At 57.0% G+C, this 22,308-nt stretch overlaps 3 protein-coding genes across 3 annotated transcripts in view; 2 read left to right on the top strand and 1 right to left on the bottom strand.

Moving 5' to 3' along the window:
* LOXL3 (lysyl oxidase like 3) overlaps nt 1-907 on the top strand; it is a 45,265-nt gene extending 44,358 nt beyond the window's left edge. Inside the window, exon 14 of the mRNA XM_038744504.1 lies at nt 468-907. Coding sequence (XP_038600432.1) covers nt 468-541 — 74 coding nt within the window. The 3' untranslated portion in view covers nt 542-907. The remainder of the gene's footprint in view (nt 1-467) is intronic.
* HTRA2 (HtrA serine peptidase 2) lies at nt 863-15,718 on the bottom strand. The gene is made up of 8 exons (XM_038745723.1): nt 15,435-15,718; nt 3,621-3,825; nt 3,342-3,536; nt 3,202-3,234; nt 2,584-2,689; nt 2,426-2,495; nt 1,355-1,450; nt 863-1,258 (listed from the first exon to the last, which is right to left on the bottom strand). Exons 1-8 carry the CDS (start codon nt 15,716-15,718, stop codon nt 1,093-1,095), a joined length of 1,155 nt encoding a protein of 384 aa, XP_038601651.1. The 3' UTR covers nt 863-1,092.
* A 2,635-nt stretch (nt 15,719-18,353) lies between these two features.
* Nucleotides 18,354-22,308, top strand: part of LOC119926495 (ATP-dependent RNA helicase DQX1-like) — a 32,459-nt gene continuing 28,504 nt past the window's right edge. Inside the window, exons 1-10 of the mRNA XM_038744502.1 lie at nt 18,354-18,466; nt 18,584-18,721; nt 20,790-20,940; nt 21,028-21,212; nt 21,308-21,380; nt 21,473-21,541; nt 21,643-21,709; nt 21,811-21,907; nt 21,993-22,112; nt 22,193-22,296. Of these exons, the coding sequence (XP_038600430.1) occupies nt 18,423-18,466; nt 18,584-18,721; nt 20,790-20,940; nt 21,028-21,212; nt 21,308-21,380; nt 21,473-21,541; nt 21,643-21,709; nt 21,811-21,907; nt 21,993-22,112; nt 22,193-22,296 (1,048 nt within the window). The 5' untranslated portion in view covers nt 18,354-18,422. The remainder of the gene's footprint in view (nt 18,467-18,583; nt 18,722-20,789; nt 20,941-21,027; nt 21,213-21,307; nt 21,381-21,472; nt 21,542-21,642; nt 21,710-21,810; nt 21,908-21,992; nt 22,113-22,192; nt 22,297-22,308) is intronic.

Raw genomic sequence — 22,308 nt, 5'->3', positions numbered from 1 at the left:
TTAGAGAAGCAACGTGGCTCGGTGGAAAGAGCCCGGGCTTTGGAGCCGGGGGTCGTGGGTTCGAATCCCGGCCCCGCCAATTGGCAGCTGTGGGACTTTGGGCAAGTCACTTCGCTGGGCCTCAGTTCCCTCATCTGTAAAACGGGGGTTAAGACTGTGAGCCCTCCGAGGGACAACCTCACTTTGTAACCTCCCCAGCGCTTAGAACAGTGCTTTGCACATAGTAAGTGCTTAATACCATTATTATTATTATATAGTCCCTATTTGGGGCTCACAATCTTCATCCCCATTTTACAGATGGGGGACGGAGACCCAGAGGAGCGACTTTTTTTTTTTTTCACGGTACTCGTTAGGCGCTTTCTGAGTGCCGGGTACTGTATGAAGCGCCGAGGCTTTCTCGCCTTGGGCCCACCTACCTCCCCCGGGGGCTCCGGACCCCACGGGACCTCTTTCCTTTTCCCGGACAGGCGACGCCTTCAGCGAGGAGGCCAACAGGCGCTTCGAACGCTACCCGGGCCAGATGAACAACCAGATCGTATAACGCCGCCCCCCGCCGCGGGGCCGGGGCGAGGGGGGTCCCGCGGTCCCGCGCCCCCTTTCCCTCCGCCGACTGGAGGGGCTCGAGTCAGGGGGGTGGGCGAGAGGGCCAGAGGGGAGGGAGGGGCAGGGCTACCAGGCCGCAGAATCGCCCCCGCTTTCTCCCTCCCCAACGCGGACTGCTTCTCTGGGGGGCGAGAAAAGGGCGGTGGGGTGGAGGGTCGGATCGGGGGTCGCTTGGAACGGACCCCATCCTGGAGCAGCAAAACGCCCAGGACTCGGGGGGCGAGGAGCGGGAGGGGTTCGAGGGGGGCTGCAGTATCTATCGCGTCACAAAGGTGTTTTATTTTCTATAAAGTATCTCCTCCTGTTTGTCCGAGAGTCCGGCGTCGGCGGGTGGGAGACGGGGGCAGTCCCGACGGCCGCCACGTCTGGGCCAGGGACGGAGCGGGGGGCGAGGGCCGGCCCGCACCCCCGCCCCGGCCCGCGCTGAGTCCAGCGGGGTCGGAGACCCCCCCCCGACTCCGGGGGTTGCGGCGGTCCGTCCCGGCGGGGTCACTCGGCGGCCTCCGGCGTCACGTGGACGGTCACGGTCTCGTCCCCCCGGCGAGCGCGGACGTCCAGCCGGGGCTGCGTCCGCACGGCCGCGTAGACGTCCTCGGCCGTCCGCACCGGCCGGCCCCCGATGGCCACGACGACGTCACCCGGGCGCAGCCCCGCCCTGGGCGCGGGGGACACGGGGGGTCAGCGGCTCTCCAGCCCCCCGGGGCCCGACCCGCCGCTCCCACGCACCCCCCCGCCCCGTCCCCCTCCTCACCGGTAAGCGGGGGAGCCCAGGATGACCTTGTGGATCAGGACGCCGTGCTGGACGTCGGGGAAGCCTGGCTCCCGCAGCTGCAGCTCCGCCAGGATGCTGCGGGCGGGCGACGACGGGGAGACCACCCGTCGCGACCAGCCCGGGACGGGGCGGCCCCCCACCCCCATTTATCGCATTTATCGAACGCTCACTCTGGGTGGAGCACCTAGAGGGCCGCTCTATAGTCTATTAATCGGTCTTATTTACTGAGCGCTCACTGTGTGCAGAGCACTTTACTAAGCACCTGGGAGAGTCCAAGGGGACAGAGTTGGGAGACACGCTGCCTGCCCACGGCGAGCTTACGGCCTAGGCTGTCACGCGGTATTGCCGGATTGTACTTTCCCGAGTGCTTAGTACAGCGCTCTGCGCGCGGTAAGCGCTTAATAAATACGACTGAATGAAAGAAAGAATACCCGGGAAGGCAGGCGGGAATATAAATGACGGTTATGGACGTTAAACGCTGTGGGGCTGAGGGACGGGTGGATGAAGGGGGCAGATAAAAATCCCAGCCCCACCTCTCTGCTCTATAGTAGTGCTTCCCGTGGTATTTACTAAGTGCTTATACGTGCCAGGCACTGTACTAAGCGCTGGGGCAGACACAAGCTAATCAGGTTGACCACAGCCCCTGTCCCGCCCAGGGCTCACAGTCTTCACCCCCATTTTCCAGGTGAGGTCACTGAGGCCCAGAGAGGCCAAGTGACTTGCCCAAGGTCACACAGCAGACAGGCGGCAGAGCCGGGATTAGAACCCAGGTCCTCCCGCCTCTCAGGCCCGGGCTCTAGCCGCTAAGCCACGCTGTGCCAGTGTCACCGTACTAAGCGCTGGGACGGAAACAGCTCATCAAGGCTGGACCCAGTCCACATCCCGCGTGGTTGATCCCCATTTTACCGACGAGGGAACTGAGGCCCAGAGCACTTAAGTGACCTGCCCGAAGGCACCCAGCAGGACCGGGATTCGAACCCAAGGGGGCTCCCGCTGCTAGACCCGGTCCTAGACGCCCCCCCCGCCAGCCCCCGACTCTGAGAAGGGTACCTGGGGGTGAGGGTCAGCATCATCACCCCAATGTAGCGGCGCTTGGTCTCCTCCCCTTCAGACCAGGAACCTGCGAGGGACCGAGACAGAGTGAGGCAGCCGCCCGCCCCCCAAAGACCCCCGCGGCCCCGCCGCCCCCCGGCCTGCCCCCTCCTCACGTCTCTTCTCCCCTTCCTGGAGGAATTCCCGCAGCCGGTCCGACGGGATGGCGAAGGAGATGCCCGCCGTCACCTTCATGGTGTTCACCCCGATCACCTCTCCGTCCTGGAGGCGGGGAGAGACACGGGCCCCGCTCGGTTTTGGGAGCGAGAGAGATGGCCCGGCGCGGCTGGGGGGAGGAAAAGGGAGGGCAGGTGGGTGGGCAGGTGGCCGGGGGGCACGTCTACACCACCCCTTCCTCACGCCACCTGCAGCTGAGCCTCCATCACCTTGCCAGGGGTGCTCAAGTCAGTCAGTCTATCCGGAGCTCTCTGTGCACACAGCGCTGGACTAAGCATTTGGAGGAGTCCAATACAACACATTCCCTTGACCACAATGAGCCTGCGATCTAGAGGAGGAGCGTGCGGTCTAGACGATGGGCTTACGGCCTAATTGACGGGCTTACGGCCTGGACGGCGGGTTTACGGCCTAGACGACGGGCTCGGGGTCTAGACGACGGGCTCACGGTCTAGGCTCACGGTCTAGACGACGGGTTTACGTTCAAGACGACGGGCTTACGGTCCGGAGGAGGAGGTGGAGGTCGGGGTGGGGGTGGAGGGTGGCAGGGAGACACTCACCAGGTTCACCAAGGGGCCCCCGGAGTTGCCGAACTGCGGGGAAAACAGATCCCAGGTCGGGGGCGGCACCAGGGAAGCCCGAGAGACCGGTGCCGGGACCTCCCCGGGCCCCGCCCGACCCCCCCACCGCGGGTCCTCACGTCGATGGCGGCGTCCGTCTGGATGTACTCGACGTCGGGCTGCGGGAGCCCGAGGTCGCGGGCGGGGCGCTGGGCGGAGCTGACGATGCCGGAGGTGATGGTGTTCTGCAGCGCGAAGGGGCTGCCCATCGCCACCACGAACTCTCCCTGCCGCACGTCCGCCGAGCGACCCAGCCGCAGGGTGGGGAGGGGCTCCTGGCGGGAGGAGGTGGGGCGTCCGACCGGTCCCCCGTGGCCCCGTGGCCCGCCCCCGCGCCTCTCCCCCCCCCCGCCGCCCACCTTGGGGCGGATGCGCAGGGTGGCGATGTCGGCCGCGGGGTCGACGTCGATGACCGTGGCCTCGTAGGTGTCCCCGCTGGGCAGCTTCACCCGGACCCGCCGGCGGTTGGCCACCACGTGGGCGTTGGTGACGATCAGCCCGTCGGCGCCCACCACGAAGCCGGACCCGTTGGAGATGGGCACTTCCCGCCCGGAGAACGGGTGCCTGGATGGACAACGGGGGGCGGGGGGGGGAGAGCGGGCCACCCACCCGTCAGCCCTATCTACTGAGCGCTCACCGGGTGCCGGGCACCGGGCCAAGCCCTCGGGACGGCACGAAATCGCAGAGCTGGCCGACGAGCTCCCGGCCCACCACGAGCTTACGGCCCGGAGGAAAAGCCTACGGTGCAGAGCACTGAACTAAGCGCCTGGGAGAGTCCGCGACAACCCGCGGCGGACACGACCCTGTCCGCCACGAACTTGCAGTCGAATAATTACAACTGTGGTACCTGTTGGGCGCTTACTACGCACCAAGCGCTGACTAGCTCGTTCGCTCCTTCAGTTGTATTTACTGAGCGGTTACTATGTGCGAAGCACTGGATTGAGCGCTTGGGAGGGGACAGTAAACGGACACGTTCCCTGTCCACGACGAGGTTACAGTGTAGAGGAGGGGGCGGGCCGGGGGTCCAGAAGCAGCGGGAGTCCGGTCCGGAAGCTGACACCCCCAGACCCACTTTTCCCTAGCCGGAGGGGGCCCGGGATGCACCCCAAACCTCGGCCCGCGCCGTAGCGACGGACCACCCGCCCGTAAAATCCGCCTCGGGCCTCACCGGCCCCAAACGCTCGGGGGAAGCGGTGCGGCTTCGCGGGCAGGGCCCGGCGATCGGAAAAGCCGGGCGCTTCTCCCGGCTCCGCCGCCCGCCTACTGGGTGCGCTCGGGCGGGTCCCCTCACTTCTCCGTGCCTCGGTTTCCTCACCTGTAAAATGGGGGTGAAGGCCGGGAGCCCCACGGGGGACCGGCGATCTGGTAAAATCCGCCCTTTCCTCTCCATCCAAACCGCCGCCACCTTAATACAGTCCTCTCCCGCCTGGATGCCTGCGTCAGCCTCCTCGCTGACCTCCCTGCCTCCTGTCTCTCCCCACTCCGGTCCGGACTTCACTCGGATGCCCGGATCATTTTTCCACAAAAACGCTCAGGACGGGTCACCCTTCCCCTCAAAAACCTCGAGCAAAAACTCCTCACTGGGCTTCAAGGCCGTCCATCCCCTCGCCCCCTCCTACCTCACCTCCCTTCTTCTCCGGCCCGGCCCGCACCCTCGGCTCCTCTAACGCTAACCTTCTCCATCTATTCTATTTATTTTGTTACTAGGTTTGGTTTTGTTCTCCGTCTCCCCCTTTTAGACTGTGAGCCCGCTGTTGGGTAGGGACCGTCTCTAGATGTTGCCGACTTGGGCTTCCCAAGCGCTTAGTACAGTGCTCTGCACACAGTGAGCGCTCAATAAATACCATTGATTGATTGATGGATTGATTGATCTCGTCTACTTCACCGCCGACCCCCGGCCCGGAACCATCTCCCTCTTCAAATCCAACAGACGGTGACTCTCCCCTCCTTTGAACCGTTATTTAAGGGACACCTCCTCCAGGAGCCCTTCCCTGACTCCTTCCTCTTCTACTCTCTTCCGTGTCACCCTGACTTGCTCCCTTTCTTCTTCCCCCCTCTCCGCCTCTAGAAAGTCAGCTCACTGTGGGCAGGGAACGCGTCTACTGTTTAACCGTCCTCTCCCAAGCGCTTAGCACGGTGCTCTGCACACAGTAAGCGCTCGGTAAATGATTTAATGAATGACAGGGACTGTGTCCACCCTGGTTATCTTGGATCTCCCCCAGCGCTCAGTACAACACCTGGCGTATAGTAAGCATTTAAATGCAGTGCTCTGCACACGGTAAGCGCTCAATAAATACGACTGACTGAATGAGTGAATTTAAATACCATTGGAAAAATAAGTCATCACTCCTCTGTGCCTCGGTTCCCTCATCTGTAAAACAGAGGTGAAGGCTCAGAGCCCTACGTGGGACGCGGACCGTGTCTCAACCTGAAGAGCGTGTACTCCCCCCCCCCGCCGCCCAAGCGCTTAGTACAGTCACCGGCACACGGTAAGCACGTAGATACCATTTGAAAGCAAAGTCGCTTCACTTCTCTGTGCCTCAGTTCCCCCTCTGTAAAACGGGGTCGAAGACGTGGGACCAGGACGGCGCCCGACCCGGGGACCTTGCCTCTCCCCCAGCGCTTGGCGCAGCACGGGCCCGGGAGCCGGAAGGTCGTGGGTTCTAATCCCGGCTCCGCCCCTCGTCAGCAGGGTGACCTTGGGCGAGCCCCTTCACTTCTCTGGGCCTCCGTCCCCTCATCTGGAAAATGGGGGTGAAGACTGTGAGTCCCAAGCGGGACAACGGGATGACCTTGTGTCCTCCCCGGCGCTTAGAACAGCGCTTTGCACATAGTAAGCGCTTAATAAATAGCGTCGTCGTCATCATTTCACATCTGTCTAATGGGGATGGAAACCGTGACCCCCCACTTGGGACAGGGACTGGGTCCGACCCAGTACATATTTATTACTCTATTTATTTTACTTGTACCTACCTATTCTATTTATTTTATTTTGTTAGTATGTTTGGTTTTGTTCTCTGTCTCCCCCCTCTAGACTGTGAGCCCGCTGTTGGGTAGGGACTGTCTGTAGATGTTGCCAACTTTCACTTCCCAAGCGCTTAGTACAGTGCTCTGCACACAGGAAGCGCTCAATAAATACGATTGATTGATTGATTGATTGACTCGCTTTGATTTTTGTTTTGTCGTCTGTCTCCCCCTTCTAGCCTGTGAGCCCGTTGTCGGATAGGGACCGTCTCTGTTGCCGACTTGTCACCATCAATCGTATTTATTGAGTGCTTACTGTGTGCAGAGCACTGTACTAAGCGCTTGGGAAGTACAAGTTGGCGACATATAGTACAAGTACTCTATGGCAGTACCGGACTTGTACTTCCCAAGCGCTTAGTCCGGTGCCCTGCACGCAGTCGGTGCTCAGTAAATACGATGGAATGAATGAAAATCCCCCTCAGCGCTTAGTACAGAGCCTGTCGCACGGTTGGCGCTTAACACGTAATACCCTGTTTAGGACTTATTTCAGTGGCTGGCCCACGGTGAGTGCTTATCAGGAAGGCCCGGACAAAGAGAGAGAGAGAAGTGGGTAGAGAAGCAGTGTGGCTCAGTGGAAAGAGCCCGGGCTTGGGACTCAAAGGTCACGGGTTCTAATCCCGGCTCCGCCACATGCCTGCCGTGAAATCTCGGGCAAATCGCTTTGCTTCTCGGGGCCTCAGTTCCCTGCTCTGTAAAATGGGGGTGAAGACTGTGAGCTGCTGACCTTGTAGTTCCCCCAGCGCTTAGCACATAGTAAGCGCTTAACAAATACCATTATTATTATTAATCCCGGCTCCGCCACCTATCAGCTGTGTGACCCTGGGCAAGTCGCTTCACTGGGCCTCGGTGACCTCATCTGGAAAATGGGGATGAAGACTGTGAGCCCCCCACCGAGGAACAACCTGATCACCTTGTACTCCCTCATCTGCAAAATGGGGATGAAGACTGGGAGCCCCCTGTGGGACCACTTGATCACTTGGTACCCCCCCCCCCACCGCCCGCAGCGCTTAGAACAGTGCTCAGCACACGGTTGGTGCTTAACAACAACCACCGTTATTATTAATCCCAGCTCTGCCACATGTCAGCTGTGTGATCCTGGGCAAATCACCTCACTGGGCCTCAGTGACCGCATCTGTCAAATGGGGATGAAGACTGTGAGCCCCCCGTGGGACAACCTGATCACCGTGTATCCTCCTCAGCGCTTAGAATAGCGCTTTGCACACAGTAAGTGCTTCACATATACCATTATTATTACTAATCCCAGCTCCAACAACTGTCAACTGTGTGACTTTGGGCAAGTCACTTAACTTCTCTGAGCCTCAGTTCCCTCATCTGTCAAATGGGGATGAAGACTGGGAGCCCCCCGGGGGACAACCTGATCACCTTGTAACCTCCCCAGCGGTTAGAACAGTACTTTGCACATAATAAGCGCTTAATAAATACCATTATTATGCAACCTCCTCAGCAGTTAGAACAGTGCTTTCCACATAATAAGCGCTTAATAAGTACCATTATTATGCAACCTACCCAGGGCTTGGAACAGTGCTTTGCCCAGAGTAAGCGCTGAATAAATGCCATTATTATGCAACCTCCCCAGTGGTTAGAACAGTGGTTTCCACATAATAAGCGCTTAATAAATACCATTATTATGCAACCTACCCAGGGCTTAAAACAAACAGTGCTTCGCCCATAATAAGTGCTTAATAAACACCATTATTATGCAACCTCCCCAGTGGTTAGAACAGTGCTTTGCCCATAGTAAGCACTTAATAAGTACTATTATTATTATTAATGATGGTATTTATTAAGCACCTAATAAGTACTATTATTATTATTAATGATAGTATTTATTAAGCACCTACTATGGTCAAAGCACTGTTCTAAGAGCTAGGGAGGTTACAAGGTGATTATTATCATGGCTATATGATGGTCGGAGGGTGAGGGTGAGCCCCTTCTAGACTGTGAGCCCGCTGTTGGGTAGGGACCGTCTCCATATGTTGCCAACTTGTACTTCCCAAGCGCTTAGCACAGTGCTCTGCACACAGTAAGCGCTCAATAAATACGAATCCCGGCTCCGCCACATGTCCGCTGTGTGACCTTGGGAGAGTCACTCCACTTCTCGGAGCCTCAGTTCCCTCCTCTGTAAAAGGGGGGTAGTGGCTGTGAGCCCTCCATGGGACAACCTGGTCACTGTGTACTCCCCCCCCCCGGCACTTAGAACAGTGCTTTGCACATAGTAATTGCCTAATAAATAATAATAATAATAACGATGGCATTTATTAAGCGCTTACTATGTGCAAAGCACTGTTCTAAGCGCTGGGCCATCATTATTAGAGAAGCAGCGTGGCTCTGAGGAAAGAGCCCGGGCTTTGGAGCCACAGGTCCCGGGTTCAAATCCCGCCTCCGCCAATTGTCAGCTGTGTGACCTTGGGCAAATCGCTTCATTTCTCTGGGCCTCAGTTCCCTCATCTGTAAAATTCATTCATTCCATCGTATTTATTGAGCGCTTGCTGTGTGCCGAGCACTGTACTAAGCGTTTGGGAAGTCCAATCAATCAATCGTATTTATTGAGTGCTTACTGTGTGCAGAGCACTGTACTAAGCGCTTGGGAAGTACAAGTCGGCAACACATAGAGACAGTCCCTACCCAACAGCGGGCTCACAGTCTAGAAAGGGGAGACAGAGAACAAAACCAAACATGCTAACAAAATAAGGTAAATAGAATAGATATGTACAAGATAAATAAATAAATAGAGCAATAAATATGTACAAACATATATACATATATACAGGTGCTGTGGTCCAAGTTGGCAACATCTAGAGACGGTCCCTACCCAACAGCAGGCTCACAGTCGACAAGGGGGAGACAGAGAACAAAACCAAACATACTAACAAAATAAAATAAATAAATAGATATGTACAAGATAAATAAATAAATAAATAAATAGGGCAATAAATATGTACAAACATATATACATATATGCAGGTGCTGTGGTCCAAGTTGGCAACATCTAGAGATGGTCCCTACCCAACAGTGGGCTCACAGTCTAGAAGGGGGAGACAGAGAACAAAACCAAACCTACTAACAAAATAAAATAAATAGAATAGGTATGTACAAAATAAATAAACAAATAAATAAATAAATAGGGTAATAAATATGTACAAACATATATACATATATACAGGTGCTGTGGTCCAAGGTGGCAACCTCTAGAGACAGTCCCTACCCAACAGCGGGCTCACAGTCGAGAAGGGGGAGACAGAGATCAAAACCAAACATACTAACAAAATAAAATAAACAGAATAGATGTGTACAAGATAAATAAATAAATAAATAAATAAAGTTATAAATATGTACAAGCATATATACATATATACAGGTGCTGTGGTCCAAGTTGGCAACATCTAGAGACGGTCCCTACCCAACAGTGGGCTCACAGCCGAGAAGGGGGAGACAGAGAACAAAACCAAACATACTAACAAAATAAAATAAATAGAATAGAGATGTACAAGTAAGATAAATAAATAAATAGGGTAATAAAGATGTACAAACATATATACATATGTATAGGTGCTGCGGTCCAAGTTGGCAACATCTAGAGACGGTCCCTACCCAACAGCGGGCTCACAGTCGGGAAGGGGGAGACGGAGAACAAAACGAAACATATTAACAGGATAAAGTCAATAGAATAAATATATACAATTAAAGTAGAGTAATAAATCTGTAGAAACATATATACAGGTGCTGTGGGGAGGGGAAGGAGGTAAGGCGGGGGGGGGGGATGGAGACTGGGAGCCCCACGGGGGACAACCTGATGACCACCGCGAGGGATGCCGGGACTCTCCCCCTCCTCCCCCTCTCCATACCTCCTTCCCTTCCCCACAGCACCTGTATATGATGATGATGATGATGATGATGGCATTTGTTAAGCACTTACTATGTGCAAAGCACTGTTCTACGCGCTGCGGGGGGGGGTACAAAGGGTTGCCCCACGCGGGGCTCACAGTCTTAATCCCCATTTTACAGATGAGGTCACTGAGGCTCCGAGAAGTGACTTGCCCAAGGTCACACAGCAGGCGTGTGGCGGGGCCGGGATTCGAACCCGTGACCTCTGACTCCAAAGCCCGTGCCCTTTCCACTGAGCCACGCTGCTTCTCAGGATAATGGCATTTGTTAAGCGCTCACTATGTGCAAAGCACCGTTTTAAGCGCTGAAGGGGGATACAAGGTGATCGGGTTGGCCCACACTCTCCACCCCCCATTTTACAGATGAGGTCACTGAGGGGCAGGGAAGTGAAGTGACTTGCCCAAGGTCACACGGCTGACAATTGGCGGAGCCGGGATTTGAACCCATGACCTCTGGCTCGCAAGCCCGGGCTCTTTCCATATATGTATATATGTTTGTACGGATTTATTACTCTATTTATTTGTACGTATCTATTCTGTTTATTTTATAGAACCGTCCTATATATCACTGTATGTCACTGTGGGACCGTCTCTATATGTTGCCGACTTTTACTTCCCAAGCGCTTAGTACAGTGCTCTGCACACAGTAAGCGCTCAATAAATACGAATCCCGGCTCTACCACGTCTGCTGTGTGACCTTGGGCGAGTCACTCCACTTCTTGGAGCCTCAGTTCCCTCCTCTGTAAAAGGGGGGTGGTGGCCGTGAGCCCCCCGTGGGACAACCTGATCACTGTGTATTCCCCCCCCCGGCGCTTAGAACAGTGCTCTGCACATAGTAATTGCCTAATAAATAATAATAATAACAACGATGGCATTTATGAAGCGCTTACTATGTGCAAAGCACTGTTCTAAGCGCTGGGCCATCATTATTAGAGAAGCAGCGTGGCTCTGAGGAAAGACCCCGGGCTTTGGAGTCACAGGTCCCGGGTTCAAATCCCGCCTCCGCCAATTGTAGCTGTGTGACCTTGGGCAAGTCGCTTCATTTCTCTGGGCCTCAGTTCCCTCGTCTGTAAAATTCATTCATTCCATCGTAGTTATTGGGCGTTTGCTGTGTGCCAAGCGCCGTACTAAGCATTTGGGAAGTCAATCAATCAATCAATCGCATTTACTGAGCGCTTACTGTGTGCAGAGCACTGTACTAAGCGCTTGGGAAGTCCAAGTTGGCAACATCTAGAGATGGTCCCTACCCAACAGCGGGCTCACAGTCGAGAAGCAGCAGCCTGGGTAATTCCCACGATGCCCCGACATTGGGCATCCCCCTTCGTCTCATCATCATCATCATCATCAATCGTATTTATTGAGCGCTTACTGTGTGCAGAGCACTGTACTAAGCGCTTGGGAAGTACAAGTTGGCAACAACTTGCCAACTCCCCCTTCTAGACTGTGTCTCCCCCTTCTAGACTGTGATCCCACTGCTGGGTAAGTGCTTAACAAATATCATTATTATTAATAAGTGCCACCATAATTATCCCATCGTTATTATTAACAAATGCCATAATAATGATGGTAATAATTATTATAATAATGGTATTTGTTAAGCGCTCAGCGCTTGGAACAGTGCTTTTCACATGGTGGGCGCTTGACGGATACTATTATTATTATAATAATTATTACCATCATTATTATCATTACTGTGAGCCCATTCTTCTAGACTGTGAGCCTGCTGTTGGGTAAGTGCTTAACAAATACCACTATTATTCATAAGTGCCATAATAATTATCCCATCGTTATTATTAAATGCCATAATAATGATGGTAATAATTATTATAACAATGGTACTTGTTAAGCGCTCAGTGCTTGGAACAGTGCTTTGCACATGGTGGGCGCTTGATGGATACTATTATTATTATAACAATTATTACCATCATTATTATCATTACTGTGAGCCCACTTTTCTAAACTGTGAGCCCACTGTTGGGTAGGGACCGTCTCTTGATGTTGCCGACCTTGACTTCCCAAGCGCTTAGTCCAGTGCTCAGAGTGATAATAGATAAATAAATAGAGTAATAATGATGGCATTTGTTATAAAGCACTGTTCTAAGCGCCGGGGAGGCCACAAGGTGATCAGCAAATAGAATAAGTATGTACAATTAAAATAGAGCAAAAAATCTGTAGAAACATATATACAGGTGCTGTGGGGAGGGGAAGGAGGTAAGGCGGGGGGGTGGAGACTGGGAGCCCCATGAGGGATAACCTGATGACCTTGTATCTCCCTTGGCGGTTAGAGCAGTGCTTGGCACGTAGTAAGCGCTTAATAAATGCCATTATTATTATTGTTATCGTGATGGGAGACAGACAACAAAACGAAACATAGGAACAAGATAAAAATCAGTAGAATAAATACGTACGATTAAAATAGGGTAATAAATCTGTAGAAACATATATACAGGTGCTGTGGGGGGGGGAAGGGGGTAAAGCGGGGGGATAACCTGATGACCTTGTATCTCCCTCAGCGGTTAGAGCAGTGCTTGGCACGTAGTAGGCGCTTAATAAATGCCATTATTATTATTATCGTGATGGGAGACAGACAACAAAACGAAACATAGTAACAAGATAAAAATCAATTGAATAAATATGTACGATTAAAATAGGGTAATAAACCTGTAGAAACATATATACAGGTGCTGTGGGGAGGGGAAGGAGATAAAGGGGGGGACAACCTGATGACCTTGTATCTCCCTCGGCGGTTAGAGCAGTGCTTGGCACGTAGAAAGCCCTTAATAAGTGCCATTATTATTATTATTATCGTGATGGGAGACAGACAACAAGACGAAACATAGGAACAAGATAAAAACCAGTAGAATAAATATGTACGATTAAAATGGGGTAATAAATCTGTAGAAACATATATACAGGTGCTGTGGGGAGGGGAAGGAGGTAAAGGGGGGGGATAACCTGATGACCTTGTATCTCCCTCGGCGGTTAGAGCAGTGCTTGGCACGTAGTAAGCGCTTAATAAATGCCATTATTATTATTATTATTATCGTGATGGGAGACAGACAACAAAACGAAACATAGGAACAAGATAAAAATCAGTACAATAAATATGTACGATTAAAATGGGATAAGAAATCTGTAGAAACACATATACAGGTGCTGTGGGGAGGGGAAGGAGGTAAGGGTGGGGGGTGAAGACTGGGAGCCCCACGAGGGATACCCTGATGACCTTGTATCTCCCTCAGCGGTTAGAGCAGTGCCTGGCACGTAGTAAGCGCTTAATAAATGCCATTATTATTATTATTATTATCGTGATGGGAGACAGACAACAAAACGAAACATAGTAACAAGATAAAAAATCAGTAGAATAAATATGTCCGATTAAAATAGGGTAATAAATCTGTAGAAACATATATACCGGTGCTGTGGGGAGGGGAAGGAGGTAAAGTGGGGGTGGAGACTGGGAGCCCCACGGGGATCACCCTCAGCGGTTACAGCAGTGCTTGGCACGTAGTAAGCGCTTAATAAATGCCATTATTATTATTATTATCGTGATGGGAGACAGACAACAAAACGAAACATAGTAACAAGATAAAAATCAATAGAATAAATACGTACGATTAAAATAGGGTAATAAATCAGCAAAAACATATATACAGGTGCTGTGGGGAGGGGAAGGAGGTAAAGGGGGGGGAATAACCTGATGACCTTGTATCTCCCTCGGCGGTTAGAGCAGTGCTTGGCACGTAGTAAGCGCTTACCAAATACCGATATAATTATTATTATCGTGATGGGAGACAGACAACAAAACGAAACAGTAACGAGATAAAAATCAGTAGAATAAATACGTACGATTAAAATAGGGTAAGAAATCTGTAGAAACATATATACAGGTGCTGTGGGGAAGGGAAGGAGGTAAAGGGGGGGATAACCTGATGACCTTGTATCTCCCTCGGCGGTTAGAGCAGTGGTTGGCACGTAGTAAGGGCTTAATAAATGCCATTATTATTATTATTATTATCGTGCTGGGAGACAGACAACAAAACGAAACATAGTAACAAGATAAAAAAATCAGTAGAATAAATATGTCCGATTAAAATAGGGTAATAAATCTGTAGAAACATATATACAGGTGCTGTGGGGAGGGGAAGGAGGTAAAGCGGGGGGATAACCTGATGACCTTGTATCTCCCTCGGCGGTTAGAGCAGTGCTTGGCACGTAGTAAGCGCTTAATAAATGCCATTATTATTATTATTATCGTGATGGGAGACAGACAACAAAACGAAACATAGGAACAAGATAAAAATCAGTAGAATAAATATGTACAATTAAAATAGGGTAATAAATCTGTAGAAACATATATACAGGTGCTGTGGGGAGGGGAAGGAGGTAAAGGGGGGGGACAACCTGATGACCTTGTATCTCCCTCGGCGGTTAGAGCAGTGCTTGGCACGTAGTGAGCGCTTAATAAATGCCATTATTATTATCGTGATGGGAGACAGACAACAAAACGAAACATAGTAACAAGATAAAAATAAGTAGAATAAATATGTACGATTAAAATGGGGTAAGAAATCTGTAGAAACATATATACCGGTGCTGTGGGGAGGGGAAGGAGGTAAAGGGGGGGGATAACCTGATGACCTTGTATCTCCCTCGGCGGTTAGAGCAGTGCTTGGCACGTAGAAAGCCCTTAATAAGTGCCATTATTATTATTATTATCGTGATGGGAGACAGACAACAAGACGAAACATAGGAACAAGATAAAAACCAGTAGAATAAATATGTACGATTAAAATGGGGTAATAAATCTGTAGAAACATATATACAGGTGCTGTGGGGAGGGGAAGGAGGTAAAGGGGGGGGATAACCTGATGACCTTGTATCTCCCTCGGCGGTTAGAGCAGTGCTTGGCACGTAGTAAGCGCTTAATGCCATTATTATTATTATTATTATCGTGATGGGAGACAGACAACAAAACGAAACATAGTAACGAGATAAAAATCAGTAGAATAAATATGTACGATTAAAATGGGGTAATAAATCAGCAAAAACATATATACAGGTGCTGTGGGGAGGGGAAGGAGATAAGGGGGGAGTGGAGACTGGGAGCCCCACGGGGATCTCCCTCAGCGGTTAGAGTAGTGCTTGGCACGTAGTAATTGCTTAATAAATGCCATTATTAGTAGTAGTAAGCGCTTAACAAATACCTATTATTATTGTTATTATTATTATCGTGACTCTTACCGGCCGAGGATCTCGATGTAGACGACGGCGGGGGCGGCCCGCTCCACCACGTCGGCGATGAAGTTGTAGGCCCGGCGGGGGGAGGGGGAGGGAGCGTCGGGCCGGGCGGCGTCGACCCCCGGGAGGCCCCCGCCCCGCCGTCCCCATAGCAACAGCAGCCCCGCGCCCCCCAAGGCCGCGCCCCCCGCCGCCCACCCCGCCCGGGACCCACGGGCACCGGGGGGCCCGACCGACCGCGGGAAGCCCCACAGGGCCCGACCCAACCGCCGCACCGCCGACGCCATGCGACCCTGACAGGACCGCCGCCGCGAGGGATGCCGGGACACGCCCCCCTGACAGGCCCGCCGCCGCGAGGGATGCCGGGACACGCCCCCCTGACAGGCCCGCCGCCGCGAGGGATGCCGGGACACGCCCCCCTGACAGGACCGCCGCCGCGAGGGATGCCGGGACTTGCCCCCCCGACAGGCCCTCCGCGAGGGATGCCGGGGCTTGCCCCCCTTACAGGACTGGGAGCCCACTGTTGGGTAGGGACTGTCTCTATATGTTGCCAACTTGGACTTCCCAAGCGCTTAGTACAGTGCTCTGCACACAGTAAACGCTCAGTAAATACGATTGATGATGATGATGATGTCGGGACTTGCCCCCCTGACAGGACCGCCGCGAGGGATGCCGGGACACGCCCCCCTGACAGGACCGCCGCGAGGGATGCCGGGAGTTGCCCCCCGTGACAGGGACGCCGCGAGGGATGCCGGGAGTTGCCCGCCTGACAGGACCGCCTCGAGGCCTGCCGGGACACGCCCCCTTAACCGGACCGCCGCGAGGAATGCCGGGACTTGCCCCCCTGACAGGCCCGCCGCGAGGGATGCCGGGACTCGTAGTCCTCCCCCCCCCCTCCGCGCTAGGGCCCGGGGTGCCGCGAAGGATGCCGAGACTCGTATTCCCCCCCCACCCCCAGGCGCTGGAGCCCGCGGCGCCGCGAAGGATGCCGGGACTCGTAGTCCTCCCCGAAGTCCCCCCGCGCTAGAGCCCGCGGCGCCGCGAAGGATGCCGGGACTTGTAGTCCCCCTCCCGCGCGCTAGAGCCCGCGGAGCCGCGAAGGATGCCGGGACTCTCCTCCCCGAAGTCCCCCCGCGCTAGAGCCCGCGGCGCCGCGAAGGATGCCGGGACTTGTAGTCCCCCGCGCGCGCGCTAGAGCCCTAGGCGCCGCGAAGGATGCCGGGACTCATAGTCCTCCCCGAAGTACCCCCCGCGCTAGAGCCCGAGGCGCCGCGAAGGATGCCGGGACTCGTAGTCGTCCCCCCCTCCGCGCACTAGAGCCCGCGGAGCCGCGAAGGATGCCGGGACTTGTAGTCCCTCCCCGAGCAAGAGCCCGCGGCGCCAAGAAGGATGCCGAGACTCGTAGTCCTCCCCGAAGTCCGCCCCGCGCTAGAGCCCGGGGCGCCGCGAAGGATGCCGGGACTTGTAGTCCGTCCCCCCCCTCTGCGCACTAGAGCCCGCGGCGCCGCGAAGGATGCCGGGACTTGTAGTCCCCCCTCCGCGCTGGAGCCCGCGGAGCCGCGAAGGGTGCCGGGACTTGTATTCCGTCCGTCCCCCCCCGCGCTGGAGCCCGCGGCGCCGCGAAGGATCAATCAATCAATCAATCGTATTTATTGAGCGCTTACTATGTGCAGAGCACTGTACTAAGCGCTTGGGAAGTACAAATTGGCAACACATAGAGACAGTCCCTGCCCAACAGTGGGCTCACAGTCTAAAAGAAGGATGCCGGGACTCGTATTCCCCCCTCCCCTCCGCGCTGGAGCCCGCGGCGCCGCGGGGGATGCCGGGACTCGTAGTCCTCCCCGAAGTCCGCCCCGCGCTAGAGCCCGGGGCGCCGCGAAGGATGCCGGGACTTGTAGTCCCCCCTCCCGCCCTAGAGCCCGCGGCGCCGCGAAGCATGCCGGGACTCGTAGTCCTCCCCAAAGTCCCCCCTCCGCGCTAGAGCCCGTGGCGCCGCGAAGGATGCCGGGACTCGTAGTTTTCCCCGTAGTCCCCCCTCGGCGCTAGAGCCCAGGGCTCCGCGAGGGATGCCGGAACTCGTAGTCCTCCCCGAAGTCCGCCCGCGCGCTAGAGCCCGCGGCCCCGCGAAGGATGCCGGGACTTGTAGTCCTCCCCGCGCTAGAGCCCGGGGCGCCGCGAAGGATGCCGGGACATGTAGTCCGTCCCCCCCCGCGCTAGAGCCCGCGGCGCCGCGAAGGATGCCGGGACTCGCATCCCCCCCCCCCCCCCCCCCGCGCTGCAGCCAGCGGCGCCGCGAAGGATGCCGGGACTCATAGTCCTCCCTGAAGTACCCCCGCGCTAGAGCCCGGGGCGCCGCGAAGGATGCCGGGACTCGTAGTCGTCGTCCCCCCGCGCTAGAGCCCGGGGCGCCGCGAAGGATGCCGGGACTCGTAGTCTTCCCCGAAGCCCCCCCGCTCTAGAGCCCGGGACGCCGCGAAGGGTGCCGGGACTTGTAGTCCGCCCCCCCTCCGCGCACTAGAGCCCGCGGCGCCGCGAAGGATGCCGGGACTTGTAGTCCCCCCTCCGCGCTGGAGCCCGCGGCGCTGCGAAGGATGCCGGGACTTGTGGCCCCCCCGCCCTAGAGCCCGCGGCGCCGCGAAGCATGCCGGGACTCGTAGTCCTCCCCAAAGACCCCCCGCGCTAGAGCCCGGGGCGCCGCGAAGGATGCCGGGACTTGTAGTCCCCCCCCCCCAGCAAGAGCCCGCGGCGCCGCGAAGGATGCCGGGACTTGTCGCCCCCCCCCCCGCCCTAGAGCCCGCGGCGCCGCGAAGGATGCCGGGACTCGTAGTCCTCCCCCTGCCCCCCGGCCCGTCCCGTCCCGTGCGGTCCCGTGCCGTCGGCGAGGCCCGACCGGAAGCGGGTCCCGGGGCGGAAGATCCCCGCGCCCCCCCCCCCCCCCGGCGCGCGCGCGCGCGTTGCGAACATGGCGACGGCGTCGCAGTGACGGCCGCCATGGAGGCCGCGCCGGGGCCCGAGCGGCTCTTCGACGCGCAGCGGTGAGGCCCGGGCCTCCCTCCCTCCCTGCCTCCCTCCCTGCCTCCGCCGGTCTCCGGGCCCGTGACCCCTCGGTGACCCCCCGGTAACCGGTCCCCGTCCCTGTCCCCCCGCCCCAGGCTCCCCGCGCCCGGGCTGGCGCTGCTGGCGCTGGTGCTGTACCTGCCGGTGGGGCTGTGCCTCCTGGTCGTCCGCCTCTTCGTCGGCCTCCACGTGTTCCTCGTCAGCTGCGCCCTGCCCGACGGCGGCCTGCGCAGGTGGGGGGCTCTGTGATAATAATAATAATAATAATAATGATAATGACGGCGTTTATTAAGCGCTCACTATGTGCAGAGCGCTGTGGGGGGATACAAGGTGATCAGGTTGCCCCACGGGGGGCCCCCAGGCTTCATCCCCATTTGACAGACGAGGGAACTGAGGCCCGGAGAAGTGACTTGCCCGAGGTCACACAGCAGACAGGTGGCGGGGTCTGTACTCGACGCCCAGTAATAATAATAATGATAATGATGGCGTTTGGTAAGCGCTTACTATGTGCAGAGCGTTGTTCTAAGCGCTGGCGGGGGACGCAAGGTGATCAGGTTGCCCCACGTGGGGCCCACAGTCTTCATCCCCATTTGACAGATGAGGGAACTGAGGCCCAGAGAAGTGACTTGCCCGAGGTCACACAGCAGACAGGTGGCGGAGGCTGTACTCGACGCCCAGTAATAATAATAATGATAATGATGGCGTTTGGTAAGCACTTACTATGTGCAGAGCGCTGTTCTAAGCGCTGGCGGGGGATACAAGGTGATCAGGTTGCCCCACGTGGGGCCCCCAGGCTTCATCCCCATTTGACAGACGAGGGAACTGAGGCCCAGAGAAGTGACTTGCCCGAGGTCACACAGCAGACAGGTGGCGGGGTCTGTACTCGACGCCCAGTAATAATAATAATGATAATGATGGCGTTTGCGAAGCGCTTACTATGTGCAGAGCGCTGTTCTAAGCGCTGGCGGGGGATACAAGGTGATCAGGTTGCCCCACGTGGGGCCCCCAGGCTTCATCCCCATTTGACAGATGAGGGAACTGAGGCCCGGAGAAGTGACTTGCCCGAGGTCACACAGCAGACAGGTGGCGGAGGCTGTACTCGACGCCCAGTAATAATAATAATGATAATGATGGCGTTTGCGAAGCGCTTACTATGTGCAGAGCGCTGTTCTAAGCGCTGGCGGGGGACGCAAGGTGATCAGGTTGCCCCACGTGGGGCCCACAGTCTTCATCCCCATTTGACAGATGAGGGAACTGAGGCCCGGAGAAGTGACTTGCCCGAGATCACACAGCAGACAGGTGGCGGAGTCTGTACTCGATGCCGGGCCTCTCCACACCGCCCAGTAATAATAATAATGATGGCATTTGTTAAGCGCTTACTATGTGCAAAACACTGTTTTAAGCGCTGGCGGGGAATACAAGGTGATCAGGTTGCCCCACGTGGGGCCCCCAGGCTTCATCCCCATTTGACAGATGAGGGAACTGAGGCCCGGAGAAGTGACTTGCCCGAGGTCACACAGCAGACAGGTGGCGGAGGCTGTACTCGACGCCCAGTAATAATAATAATGGTAATGATGGCGTTTGCGAAGCGCTTACTATGTGCAGAGCGCTGTTCTAAGCGCTGGCGGGGGATACAAGGTGATCAGGTTGCCCCACGGGGGGCTCACAGTCTTCATCCCCATTTGAAATCAATCAATCAATCAATCGTATTTATTGAGCGCTTACTATGTGCAGAGCACTGTACTAAGCGCTTGGGAAGTACAAATTGGCAACACATAGAGACAGTCCCTACCCAACAGTGGGCTCACAGTCTAAAAGGGGGAGACAGAGAACAGAACCAAACATACCAACAAAATAAAATAGGATAGAAATGTACAAGTAAAATAAATAAATAAATAGAGTAATAAATACGTACAACCATATATCCATATATACAGGTGCTATGGGGAAGGGAAGGAGGTAAGATGGGGGGGTGGAGAGGGGGACGAGGGGGAGAGGACCGTATCATCATCATCAGTCGTATTTATTGAGCGCTCACTGTGTGCAGAGCACTGTGCCGAGCGCTCGGGAAGTCCAAGTTGGCAGACATACCGCCCGCCCACGGCGGGCTGACAGTCCAGAGGGCCTGCGACGTGCGGAGGAGTCCTGTACTGAGCGCTCAGGAGGGTCCAGTACGGCCGGGAGGCGAGCCAGCGCTCGCGGCCTGTTAGGAGCTGGGCGATGAGGGCCTGGCACCGACCGGGAGGCGGAAGGATGGACGCCGGGGGAGGCCACCGTCCAGTCGGTCCGTCCCCCCGGCAGGCTGGTGGTGCGCGCCATGTGCGGGGCCCTGGGGCTGGTGGTCCGCGAGCGGGACGCCCATCTGCGCGACCGGCGGGCCCGGGTCTACGTCTCCAACCACGTGACGCCCTTCGACCACAACATGGTCAACCTGCTGACCCGCTGCAGCACCGTGAGTCCCCCGGGGGGGAAGGACGGCGGCGGTGGGGTGAGACGGGGCGGGGGGTCCTCGCCCCTCACCCCGCCCGTCCCCCCGCAGCCCCTCCTGTCCGGCCCCTCGGGCTTCGTGTGCTGGTCGCGGGGCTTCGTGGAGCTGGCGGGCCGGGGGGACCCGGCGGAGGCCCTGCGGCGGTTCTGCGCCTCGCCGGGGGACCGCCCCCACCCTCTCCTCCTGTTCCCCGAGGAGGAGGCCACCAACGGACGCGAGGGGCTGCTCCGCTTCAGGTAAGGCCGGGGCGGGCGGGCCGGGGAGGGCCGCCCGCCGGGCCGGACCCGCTGACCGCCGTCGCCTTTCCCCCCGGCGCCGCTCCCCCCGCCAGCTCCTGGCCGTTTTCCGTTCAGGAGGCCGTGCAGCCGCTGACCCTGCGGGTCCGCCGTCCCCTGGTTTCCGTGGTGAGTGCCGCCCAGTCCCGGGAGGGCCGGGGATGGGGGCGGCGGCGGCGGCCCGGGTGTCACCGGCCCGGTCCCCTCCCGTCTCCCCGCAGAACGTGGCGGGCGCCTCCTGGGTCTCCGAACTGCTCTGGGCGCTCTTCGTCCCCTTCACGGTCTATCAAGTAAGGTACTAACCGGCTTCCGTCTTCTTGCCCGGCCCGGGGCGGGGGGGTGAGGGGGCCGGGCGGCGCCCCGAGTCACCGCTCTCCCCGCCCCTCCGCAGGTGGCTGCGGCCCATCCGCAGGGAGCCCGGGGAGGCCAGCGAGGAGCTGGCGGTCCGCGTGCAGCAGGTGGGAGGCGGGGAGGGGGGGAACCGGGGGGCGGGGGGGGGGCGGGGGGCCGCGCGGGGCCGTCCCCCCGGGGCCAGAGGGACGGTCGTGCCCCTCTGCAGCTGGTGGCCGCGGAGCTGGGCCTCGCCGGGACTCGCCTCACCCCGGCGGACAAGGCCGAGCACCTCAAACGACGGCGCCACGTGGCTCCTCGGGCAGGTGCGGACGGACGCTCGCCTCTCCCCCGGTGCCCCCCGCTACGCGCCCCCGCCCCGCCTCACCTCGTCTCCCCTCTCCCCCGCAGCTCCGCCGCCGGCCCCTCCCACGGCCGGCCCCGGACGGGACGGGCAGCTGGCCGCGCTGTCCCAGCGGGTCAAAGAAGTCCTGCCTCACGTGCCGCTGGGGGTCATCAGGAGAGACCTGGGTACGGGGGCCGGGGGGACGGGGAACCGGGGCGGGGGCGCGGCGGGCGGGTGCAGCGAGCGCCCCGTTTCCGCCTCCCAGTCCGCACCGGCTGCGTGGACACGACCATCACCAACCTGCTGGAGAGACCCGCGGCCGCCGACCGGTGCCGGCCCGCGCCCCCGGCCCCCAAGGCGAGATCTCAGGTGGGTGCGGCG

This window comes from Tachyglossus aculeatus, chromosome 4, assembly GCF_015852505.1.
Source record: "Tachyglossus aculeatus isolate mTacAcu1 chromosome 4, mTacAcu1.pri, whole genome shotgun sequence".
NCBI classification, from domain to species: Eukaryota; Metazoa; Chordata; class Mammalia; order Monotremata; family Tachyglossidae; genus Tachyglossus; species Tachyglossus aculeatus.
The sequence above is the reverse complement of the archived record's forward strand: the minus strand, read 5'-3'. Positions and strand labels throughout refer to the sequence as shown.

Excerpts from the sequence above, each read along its gene's own strand:
- HTRA2 (XM_038745723.1), bottom strand. The coding sequence starts at position 15,718 with ATGGCGTCGGCGGTGCGGCGGTTGGGTCGGGCCCTGTGGGGCTTCCCG. Across the intron at positions 3,826-15,434 it reads TACATCGAGATCCTCGGCCG|GCACCCGTTCTCCGGGCGGG; the intron begins GTAAGAGTCACG and ends TTGTCCATCCAG. Across the intron at positions 3,537-3,620 it reads CCCTGCGCATCCGCCCCAAG|GAGCCCCTCCCCACCCTGCG; the intron begins GTGGGCGGCGGG and ends TCCTCCCGCCAG.